This window comes from Danio rerio, chromosome 1 (assembly GCF_049306965.1).
Source record: "Danio rerio strain Tuebingen ecotype United States chromosome 1, GRCz12tu, whole genome shotgun sequence".
Classification (NCBI taxonomy): Eukaryota; Metazoa; Chordata; class Actinopteri; order Cypriniformes; family Danionidae; genus Danio; species Danio rerio.
In genome coordinates this window covers 34,681,680-34,694,101 of record NC_133176.1, presented here as the reverse complement: position 1 = coordinate 34,694,101, position 12,422 = coordinate 34,681,680, and the positions used below count along the sequence as shown (strand labels likewise).

General features: G+C 34.0%; 1 protein-coding gene across 15 annotated transcripts in view; it reads left to right on the top strand.

The window, feature by feature from the left end:
- The window catches only part of ppp1r9alb (protein phosphatase 1 regulatory subunit 9A-like B), a 35,702-nt gene that overhangs the window by 16,664 nt on the left and 6,616 nt on the right, over positions 1-12,422 (top strand). For 6 of the 15 annotated variants that reach the window (XM_073952112.1, XM_073952080.1, XM_073952101.1 and 3 more), the window contains 7 exons: positions 114-210; positions 1,657-1,792; positions 1,997-2,151; positions 4,595-4,919; positions 5,020-5,077; positions 7,246-7,317; positions 7,470-7,674. In XM_073952112.1, the coding sequence (XP_073808213.1) occupies positions 114-210; positions 1,657-1,792; positions 1,997-2,151; positions 4,595-4,919; positions 5,020-5,077; positions 7,246-7,317; positions 7,470-7,674 (1,048 nt within the window). Of the gene's footprint in view, positions 1-113; positions 211-1,656; positions 1,793-1,996; positions 2,152-4,594; positions 4,920-5,019; positions 5,078-7,245; positions 7,318-7,469; positions 7,675-9,021; positions 9,067-10,903; positions 11,021-12,422 lie in introns of all 15 variants that reach the window. The other 9 variants (XM_073952083.1, XM_073952058.1, XM_021471211.3 and 6 more) reach the window with 2 other exon arrangements.

Below are 12,422 nucleotides of genomic sequence, written 5' to 3'. Positions count from 1 at the left end.
GATTCAATTGAATTATGGGAACTTGTGCTAAAGAGAAATAGATTAAACTGAATTCTTAAACAGCGGTTCTTTTTGTGATATGTGTGTGTGCTTGGACTGTTCTTCATTTGTAGAGAGGCTGAATGTGGCAGGAAAGAGGCAGAGCTAAAAAGAAAACTGGAGCAAAAGGAAAAAGAGTACAAGACCAGTGTGAGGCAATTACAGTATAAGGTAAATGGCCATGTCATCTCTTTTGATATATTTTATTTCAAATGTTAGCATTGTTCTAAGGTGTCCTTGTTATAGTGTCAGGAATAATTTTACTTCTGAATAATATTAATTAACTAAATATTTTTACTATATTGATAATGTAAGGTCTAGGCTTAGTTGCATTCAATAATGTATAATTAAATGTAAGTACTATAGTATGTACATGGGACATTTGTAGGAAGACCCCTTAAAATAATTATATATATATATATATATATATATATATATATATATATATATATATATATATATATATATATATATATATATATATATATATATATATATATATATATATAAATGTATTTATATATATATATAAAGCAATATATTCAAATTTAAAATTTATATATTCAAAGCACACTATGCTTTGAAGAACTTAAAAGCTTGACACTTGCAGTACAAAAGGTCAATCTTGTCTCTGATTTCTCCATTAAAGGGTCTTATTTAATATAATATATTACTAATAATTAGTTGTTGTGTATTTTGTTTGTTGTTTTTCTTTGCCATTTTTTTCCACATGAGATGAAAACGAAGTGAATGATATTTGCATGTTTTAACAGTACCAAAGGTATTTACAATTGTTTTAATGTTTTTTTTGTTTTGTTTTTTTTATATCAAACAATACCAAATTCAAGACACAATCATAAGTAACTTCACCAGATTTGTTCTAATTTCTTCATTCTTGCTCAGAAAAAAAAGGGAGCATCTGAGATATTATATGACCAGCTTATATATATATATATATATATATATATATATATATATATATATATATATATATATATATATATATATATATATATATATATACATATATATTGAAAATAGCTGGAAACCAGTAACCACTGACCTCCATAGTTAGAAAGGCAAATACTATTGAAGTTATTGGTTACATTTTTTTTCAGCTTTCTTCAAAATACCTTTTGTGTTTGACTGAAGAAAGAAACTCATAAAGGTTTGGAGCCACTTGAGAGTGACTAAATAAATGTACATTTGTTTGGCTAAGCTATGCCTTTTACACACCTTACCATTCATTTATTCATTAAGAATTCATCGAGAATTTGTCTTTTGTGTGAACATGCTTTTAGCCAATGGTAATTGCATTAGGCATCACATATAATGATTAAACTGAAACAAATATCATCGTAACACAAGTTGTATAAATATAATATATTTTATTAATATAAAATCTGTATATAAATTGTAGAATGGTAAATATAAAAAGAAACAGTGATACATGTAAAGTTAATAATGACAAAGTATTATGAAAATATTTAAAAATACATACACATTATTTAATAAATCAATAACTGTTTGTTTATTTACAAACATTTGAGGTTATACTGATGCCCCCAGATTGATTGGTACTGCTGTAAACACAATTAACACCTCTGTGTTTCTCAGATTGCTTGTCTGGAAGGCCAAGCTGGATCAGACCAGCCCGAAGAGTCTTGCAGCCCTGCAGGAGAGAGTCAACCCAGCAGTCCAACCTCTGGTTCGTCTGAAAGAAATGGACTTTCTACAGACGACCTTCAATCTGGTACAGAAGAGCTCTTTAAATATTTTCTTTTAGAACCTGGTCAAACATACAGGATAACAGAAATGCTTTATCTAGTTTCTATATTATGGTTTAATAAGCTAGACAGCATAGTTGGTCATTATTTCATTCAGAAAGTCTCTAACAAATTAGTCTGTTAGAGAAGTCTTTTCTGGATGTGAGATGTTGATGTCTTTCTGTCCTTAGATGCAGACTGGGGAGATGTTCCTCAGACGGCTCGTCTGGACTGCAGTGTCTATAGAGCCAAAGCCAAACTGGTGCAGGGATCCCAACGCAAGCGGCCGTCCCGAAATAAACTCAGAGAGTCAGCGAAAAGCTCGCAGGGACAGAGCCAATCACAGGTATGTTGAGCCACTAACATTTAAACATGTTAAAGTATTTTATTGTAGATCATATAAATGTCAGTTTAAACTAGCCACTTCAATTGAACATCAAGCAGCATAACAATCCATTTTTACGTATAAAAAATCAATGGAAGTGAATGAAACTGAAAGTTTTGAGCTAAAAATATTATAATTGCTGCCCCCTGCTCATATATGAAGAATAAGGTCATTTTGTTCACTTCTTGAATTTAAATGAGAGACTTTTTTAAATTAAATTACTGATGAATTAGACATGCTGTTTTTGGAAGATAACATCATGATCTATCTACTTTTCTTCCTTAAAAAGAAACAACTTGCCTCCTTTCCCATCATAAATGTGCATTCTTATAAAAACAAACAAACAATCTGATCATATAATAAAGATTATATTTATTTTGTTGAGAAATTAAGGTAAAATGTATATGTCATATTAACATATAATTAATGTACACATTTTTGACTATTACTACATATTTGCACATTTCCATTATACAAAGAGCACAAGTTAGTTATAGGTTCAACACATTCCTGCATATTATGAAGTAAAACTACTACTAAGGCAGTCATTTTAACAGTTTAATTTAAATTTAAATAAAATTTTTTTATTTTATTTTTGTAATTTAATACCTTTTGTTAAAATAACCCATACAAAACACAATATACCCAGTTAGCAAAATTCATATGGCTCAAATCCGGCTTGCACCAGACACTTACATCCAGCCCACATATCGCATGGAATGGTGTCACTTGGGCGGTCCGCTCCTGTTTACCAAATTTGGGCCACAGTTAAACCATATCAATACCACATTCCAGCCAGAGTTCAACCATATGAACTAGAGCTGACCCTATTTTGGGCCACAGTTTGCTTTTATTCTGGGCCAGATCTGGCCCACACCAGACACTTGCATCCGTACCACATACTGATCTGCTCTACCTTCTTCTACGCAGTTTGTGGCTGACAACCCAGCTGCCTGTATTATTCTGTAAATTTACAATGAAAATTTTTACAGTGTATATTACTACTTATATCTGCCATGCCAAAGAGCTATGGTTTGACTCCTATTATTATCAAATGATCACTGTGCTTCATCTTTACCAAAAGTGACCTATCATATGTTTTAGGATAACAGTACCATACTTGCCACATCTTACTTCAGCTGCTTTGAGTTCACACCACCTTTAGTCAAAGATACTCACCCATATTTGCCATATCTCAGAGCTTATAGCCAGAGCTTACTGGGCTGAAAACTTGCCAAAAGTGGTTCACATATGTTTTAAGATAACTGGGCCACATTCTCCATATGCTCTCTGGGCTGCAATGGGCTAACAGCCACGTTAGCCAGAGTTTACTGTGCCGAATATTTGCCAAAAGTTGCCCACATATGTTTTAAAATAACTGGAGCATATTTGCTATATTTTCTCTGGGCCACTTTAGGCTCACACCTGCATTAGCCAGAGCTTGCTGTGCCAAATATTTGCCAAAAGTGGCCCACATATGTCTTAAGATAACTGGGCCACATTTGCACCTGCACATGTTAGCCACTTTAAGTTTAGACCTAGATTACCCTTAAATGACCATGCCACATTTTTCCTCAGTCATTTGGGGATAAATTTACCATTTTCCACCTGGGCCACATTAGGCTCACATTCAGGTTACATTTTGCTATAAGTGCCAAATCTTTGCCTTAACTGGCTGATAAATTAATTGGAATCTTTGCCCCCCTTTTGCCATTGTACAGGTGGGCTGCTTCAGGCTCATATTCATTTTGTCTGGACCAAAGGCAGACCACTACTGTCGCATAACTGCCTAAAGTGGCCCACATTCTATCTGTGTAGTACCCTGACTTTTTCTAAATGTGTGTGTATTTCATTATTTTAATTACAATTACAAAACACAAAGTTCTGAGTGTTTCTATTTTGAATTAACATAGTGGACCAATTAACTGACTCGTTTCAGCATCTGCTATTTTTCCACTTTCCCATTAAATATGTGTGCCTTTGTTGCATAGCAACTTTCTGCTAACAAAAATAGCAAAAAAAACATGACTTTACTTTAGACACGTCTTTTAAAAGTTTCAAAAAACTTTACTGTGGTAAAAAAAGAAATTTGCTCTTCCGCTTGTAGGACAACATGAGATACACACCTTTGCCTGAGGTCTAGTAACTCAACAAAATTATACGGTATAACAAAAAGATTATATTTTTAGGGTAATGACTTCATAAAATATAGACCTCAGACAGTCAAAAAAAGTTATTTTTAAAATCTCAGCAAAATCTTTGAATTTTATTGAGGTTACAAAAAATAAATTCAATACAGTCTTATATGAACGGCCAGAATGACTGTTATGGCCATTTTAATAGTTATAGAATTCTGGTAGTTCCTGTGTAAAATCAAATTGTTAACTTTATTTCATGTTCATAGGAATCTGTGTGCACGCAAGGCAAACCAGAAAGAACAAACAGTGAAAGAAGGCGGTCTTACCTCGAGAGCCTAGCTATACCCATTCCAACCATACAGTTTGGCAACAACCAAACACATGATCTGAGAAGTGAAGGTGGAGGTGACGTATTTGTTCAGAGCCAAACACCTCAAGGAGGAAGTAGCACGCAAGCCAGCCTTTCTCCACCTAAAGACTCCTCCACTCCTCAGTCCCCATCTTCTTCACAGTCCTCCTCCAGTCTATTCCTCAACCTAAGAAACAGAAGAAGTAAAGCCAAGGAGCGCAGCAAAAGCAGAGCCAGCCGAGGTATACCTCACAGAACTGATAAAGTCATGTTTGCTTACTTGTTCTGGCTGAAGACTTTATGGGAAATGTAAAAGACTTTGATTGTTCTTTTGTTTTTTAGATGAAGAGAGTGATGGTTCACTTACAAGAAAGTCCAAGAGACGATTTCCAGATTTCAGGTATGACACAGTCTGTAGCATCTGTTGTTTGTTTACTTACCGATCATAGAAAAGAAACTATCTGTCCAACTATACAAGGCAAGGCAAGTTTATTTATATAACACATTTCATACACACACTATAGTAGTGCTTTACATAAACAAGAATAATAGAAACAAGAAAAAAATCATTAAAAGGTTTTTAAACAAATAACAGCTAATTAAAATGTGTTAAACAGGTTATAAAATAATGAAAAATAAAAGACAGACATACGAGTACGATCTGTCAGACATAGCACAGTGCTACCTTAAGGTGCAAGTCCATCTTTAAATTAAAGATTGACTTACAGTAAACTGTGCACCATTTATTCACTTGTATGATTCTAAAATTGTATGCATTCTTCTGGAGAACAAAATCATATACATTTTAAAGAATGTTACTGCCTTGTTTGTCAATTTATGTAAATTCACGCTTTCAGGCTCTTAAAAAGGCAAAGACTGTTTAGTCCGCATTGGTATAATGTACGTAATATGCATGATCATGGGCTCATGGCGTTTGGTAAAAAGAAGAATAGCAACAAATGAGGTGTAATGTAAGTCTTTATAAAGTTTTAAATATATACAGGGTATCTCCTGGGTCTTAAAGTCTTTAAATGTCTTAATTTTCAAAAACTTTTTAGGCCTTAAAAAGGTTTAAATTCACTGAAATATTATGTTGTATGTCTCAAATAATGTTAAACAGGTCTTAATTTTCTTTTGTCCAAGTAAAGCTACCCAATCGGGGAAACATCCTTCAAAATCACAAACAATCCATCTTAATAATAAGGGAAAGAAAACTTAAAACAATAATACAGTTCTTTGTCATAATAACAGAGCAATATATTGCTATACGTTAACTTGCATTCATATAAAAACTATTTACAGAAGTAATTAAGAGTAGACATAATATTTATAGGCATGAAACAAGGTTTTACAACAGAAATGCGTTAGATGAATAGAAGTTATACTCAATCAATTTGAACCAAAAGACAACAAATATATATTTTTGATTATTTATGTAATCGCTTCCACAAGAAATATACTTTTAACAATGTTAAACATGTCATTAAAAAAAGAGTTCTGTTTTGACACGTTAAAGTATGTTGCAAAGAAATTATTACTTTTATTTTTTTGTGGCAAGCAAAAAAAATCCATTGGCCCAACCAGGCTATTAGAAATAATTATTCGTGTTTTGCCCTAAATAAGTCTAAAATTCCATTCATATGGGTCTTAAAAAGGTCTTAAAATGGTTTATATTTGACTTGATGAAACCTGCAGAAACCCTATAATACTGAATAAGACCAATCCAATAGATGCAATCACTATCTTTATGTACTTTTTGGTACTTGAATGTGTTGATCCCCATTGACTTAATATGGCTTTTTACACTTGAATAAGTTTACCCAAGGCTAACAAATGAATCCTGACTATATGGAAACGAATGTTTCACACTGTACATTTGCAAAACCTGAGTTAACTGCCTTATTTGCATGTATGCAGCATCAGTGAATTTGATCAGATGAATGCACCATGCATCCTGAAGCATTTACATAGTCTCAAGCATTGTGCATCCCACTATTACATTAATTTTATGTTATATGTGTGTACACATATGAGACATACTGTATATCACGCATTTTTATGCTATAAATAATTTTATACAATACATATTTTATACTATATAGGTAAGAATGCTTTATGCTCAAATACAGTTTGATATCTTTCTTCTCATATAATAAAGCAAGTGTTCTAATGTAACTTGCAATGCAATGTTTTTCGTAACAATCCAAAGCATGTAAATATGAGGCACATGATTGCCTTTCAGTTGCTAAGGCTCTTCTTGCCTTAATACTTTCACTTCATATTGTTTCACACTGCATATGTTTGGCACTATCGTTTAGCACAACCATTGGTTTTATAATCTTGCTTATAAAATATAAGTTTGCCAGGGTTAAAATGTATGGGAAAATATTCTACTATATAATAAAAAAGGTGAATGTTAACAATGATTTAAAACTGAAAACTATTTAAGCACTATTTAATTTATTACATTTTAATATTGACAGATTAACAGACTTCTGTTCTAATTATGTGAATAAGGCCTAAAATGTGTAACTATTCTAACTCACTGTGTTTTGTATTGGTCTATAGTGGTATCCGCCGGTCTGGAGGCAAAGGCAAAAAACGGGAGAGCATCACACTCCGAGGATCTGTAGGGAGCAGGTTTGAATATTAAATGCCGTAATATTAACCCACTATATTAACTGAGGTTAATGAGATAAAAATCTGCAGGTCTCCTTTGATATAGACCAGCTGGTATCCATTAGATATGTAGTTTGATTAGCATGGGTCCTTTCTTTGTTGTCTAAACTCAGGGGATCAGGAGAATTACTGGATGAGTCGAGCTGCAATGTTTCCCCCTCTGGCTCCGTCTCTTCCATTCCTTCCTGTATGCCGTTCTCCTGGTTTGGGGACAGAGACAAGGAAAAAGATAGAGAGAGAGAAAAAGAGCGTTCCGCATCCAGTGGCAGTCTGCCTCGCACGCCTTCAGAAGGATACATAGAGGATCATACAAACAAGGCAAGTTGCATCCATATTTATTTATTTATTTTTTATATATAAAAAATGTTTTTTGTTGTCTCAAATTACTGAATTCATATACTAAAAACAGAGCATTTATGACTTTTAAGGTCTGACCCATTTACAATGTACTCCGTTTTTAGGGTTGCAAATTGAGTGTCATTAGAGGTTAATATTTAAGCACAATGCAGTCTTTGATCACAGAAAAAAGTAGAGTTTTGTAATTAGACATACTTTATCATGAAGACTGCACTATGACACTTGTGGTTTATTGTCTGGAACCATTAAATCTGGCATTTAAAATTTAAAAATGGAAAAAAAGAAGAAATTTTAAAGTCATGACCAGGGTCAGACAGAATCTGCTGACATTTTTTGCAGTTTCTCTGCAGAATTTTGTACAAACTCTGCTGCTTTATGTGGAATGGTTTTGGTAGTATAGTAAGTAAAACATAAAACAATAAATAAAAAACTATATAACTTTTATTTAAGTTCCAACTCCAATAAGACCTTCTTGTTAAGTAAACAAAGAAATCTCATCTACTAAAAGACAGAAAATATTACTTTACATGAACCATACAATCATTTTCATATTAATTATTAAAATTACTGAAATCAATCAAAAAACTGAATAAATGTATTTTACACACATTTGCAAAAGTAACTAAATAAACTCAGTAACAGGTTAAAAAATGTATGGAAATCTGCAGATTTCAGCACATGCAGATAAATTGTGGACCTAGTCATGACAAGCCAAACAGATATTAATGAACCTCCAGTGACAAATGAAAATGTGTTGCCTCAAAGATTTGCACTTAAATCCACCAAAAGATCTACAAGTGACTACAAATTAGCATATGCATGTCTATATCAGCAAACATCATTATTCAGTAGTTAATATTCATTATCATACCATTCATATCACTTTGAATTTCAGTCATGGTGATCACTTTCTTCATTCTAGGTGTTTAATATGCTTAATATTGGCTTCTTTGGTCCCTTTTGTTTTCATTTTTTTGTGCGCTGACTTGTTGCTAAACTGAACAGCCAATCAGAATGATCTCTTTAATGAGCTGCCACTTCAACACTACTAAAGCTAATCCTCATCACCAGTTGACTTGGATTTTTATGGCACTTGGGATTTTGTTTATAAAGAAGGTTATGTACATTTAATTAAAACATTTTTTTTAAATCTGCTCATTGCAAGTTTTGTTGTTCAAAAGCTCAGATCTCAGATGTTCTTATTCCACTGACGTACAATGATAAACTAAAATCACTCTGTATAGCAATATCATTTGTGTAATTTTGTTTATGCCAAATGTGTTTTTCATGAATTCTTCTTTAAAACAGACCAGCCTCTCCTGGCCATCTCTCCTCTCTCATTCCTTAGATTTGGTACAGTATGCAGTCAGTTTTCCCGTTGTTGTTTTTTTTTAGGACAATAGTACTCTCAGTTGATAGCAGTTACTACTAACCCTAGCAGATTATTTTTTTTTCTTTTTTCTTTTTTTTTTTTTTGAAATATGAATTGCTCCATTGTAGTAAATGCATTCTTTCACAATATAACCCTTGGCCCACAGCGATAACACCTAATTCTGTTTCATAACGGATCATTGCTCTGGACTGCATTCAAGTGCAGTGGCCTGTGATAGTTTCTGGTTTTAATGCTTTATTTAATTCTGGTTTGGTCATCCATTAGTTTCACTAACACATGAGATGGATGCATGCTTGTAGATGCAGTATAATAACACTGATAGAACTCCCAAGTAATACAAAATAGCTTTGTGTTTCTACTGGTTTTGGATTTTGAAACCAAATGCACTAAAGGTATAGCATTGTTTGTCACTATGCCATTGGCCTAGATTTAGTTTGAATGTTTAAGACGTTCAAGATGTTTAAGAAAGATAAAGTAATAAAGCCACAAATATGCATGTTTTTAGGGTAATTTAGAAATTAAGTCAATGATGCAATTTTCATTTTCAGTTTTATTAATGTATTCAGTTTAAAAAAAAAACAGTGCAGTTCATACATACAAAGACTTCAAAAACCACATTGTATCATGTACAGTTGAAGGCTAAATATATATAAGGTCATTATTATTAGCCACTTTAAGATGACTCTAAGTAATCTTTACATTGCACTTAAAATAACTAGTAAATTATTATGAACTGTCATCATGGCAAGACAAACACAGAAAAACAGAAAATAGTTATTAAAGCTACTACGCAACACAAAAAGTTGACAAATGTCTTCTCTACAGTGGGCGAGAGAGCTTAATGTGCTGCAAATTAAGAAAACTCATTCAAGTACAAAAAAACTGCAAATTGAGAAAATATCTTCATCCTTTTGACAGCACAAGTGCTGCAAATCCTCATATCACAAACACATTTTTTTAAAAATATGCAGAATTTTCACGCAATGCAAACTAATTAATAAAACGCGCTGCTTTTTCTCAACACTTTCAAATAACTCAGAACACAATGGAAATATTTCAAGGAGACCCTAAAATGTGACGGACGCTGCTATTTACTGTAGGTTATGGTTATTTAGGCTAATAAAATACAAAAGACAACAGGATCAGGATGTTTAAATAAACAAACAAAAACTCGTCTTTCAAAGATCACCTACAACTTGCAATTTGGCAATATTCACAGCACAGTGACATCTGTCATGTTTTTGGTGCCATTGAAACATTTCCGTTGCATTCCATTCTTTTTGCAAGTGTTGAAAAATGCAGCACATTTTATTCATTAGTTTGCATTGTGAGAAAATGCAGCTCATTTTTTATGTGTTTGCAACTTTGAGTTTTGAGGATTTGTCAAACTGATGAAGATCTTTTTTTAATTTGTTGGCATTTTTTGTAATTGCATGCATTTTTATAATTGCAGTATGTTAAGCTCTCTCGGCCATCGTACTTCTCTGTTAAACAGTACTTTGGGAAAATATTAGTAAATTTATTTATTTTACACGAGGCCAACACATTTTGCTTTCAGCTGTTTATTCACCCTGATACCCTGAATTACAGGAATTAGTTAGAAATTTGCATTGATATTAGACATTTAGTGACATTTGCATCACTTTACCTCATTATCATTACCACCATTAGCAGTGTCTCATTTAAAACTGAGAAATGCATGCTAATTAGCATTCGAAATTTCTTATAACAGTGCATCTGAAAACACTAATTGTTTGTTGTGTATGCTTACATGTACGTCCCTTGTCCTACTTGCAGAGCTTATCTGTGACGGGTGATTCAGTCGCAGGTAGTCCTCGTTCTCTGTTGGCAGGGTTTCTGAGAGAGCCCCGTGTCCTTGGGCGCTCACACACACACACCTTCTCCTCGTGTGAGGTGAGTGGCCGCAGGGTCACCACTGCATAAGTTTTTCCCATAGTTTGTTTGTTGTTATTGTTAGTCACTTTATACACTGACTAACAAAAGTCTTGTTGTTGATCCCAGTTGTAAGAGCAACAAATAACAACTTGACTTCTAGTTTATCATTTGGGAAAGTGGCAGAAGGTAGATTTTTCTGATGAATTATCTGTTGAACTGCATCCCAATCATTACAAATACTGCAGAAGACCTATTGGAGCCTGCATGGACCCAAGATTCTCACAGAAATCAGTCAAGTTTGGTAAAGGAAAAATCATGGTTTGGGGTTACATTCAGTGTGGGGGCATGCGAGAGATCTGCAGAGTGGATGGCAACATCAACAGCTTGAGGTATCAAAACATTTGTGCTGCCTATTACATTACAAACTTCAGGAGTGGGCAAATTCTTCAGCAGGATAGCGCTTCTTTTCATACTTCAGCCTCCACATCAAAGTTCCTGAAAGCAAAGAAGGTCAAGGTGCTCCAGGATTGGCCAGCTCAGTCACCAGAAATGAACATTATTGAGCATGTCTGGTAGGGGTGTCAAAATTAATTGTTTTTTCGCTGCACCACGATGCAGACGCGGACAATTCTGGATCGGTAACAGGTTATTATGTACTGACATCATTTATGTCATGTGCACTATGTCGCCGTAGCTTACTATGGCGAAGGAGGCGAGGGCAAGTATTTACAACGCTCCAACTACTTAAATGCAGAAACTGTGCACAATTTCAGAATTTGCTGGACAGTCTTTCACTGACACTTACAGCAGAAGCCCCTATCTCACTGCGATTTAAGAGAATGGAATTACTCCATCTCTCTCTCACTGTGGCCCATTTGACCTGCTGGCTTGACTTCTCCTCTCGGCTGTTATAGCGATACTTCTGGATACAGACACGAGCCCCTGTCTGCTGAGTTTTCTCCACCGCGTCTATCATGGCAGGCTTTACTCATCTGTGAAGAGTGCCGGCCCGTAGAGCCAATCACAGCCCTTACAGTTGAGTACGTGAATAATTAAAGGGGTTTTAGAAAGGACTTTCTAGACAAGGATGAGATAGCGAGCGGCATATTTATGTGTTTATTTGCTAAAAATGCTTGTGTTCTTTATAGGCACAGTTTATATATCTGACTGTATTAAAGGACAACATTGTATTACAAATAGTATATAAATATATTAATACATTTTAATACAAGAATTGCTGTGCTGTGAAGAAAACATAAAACTGTATGGAAGGCATTAAAAATGCACCATGATGCATCGAGATATCGAATTGAACCAAATCGATAGCATGATAATCAGAACTGAACCGAACCGTGAGACCGGTGTTGGTTCACACCTCTACGGGTAAGGTGAATGAGGAGACATTGAAGATGAATCCAAA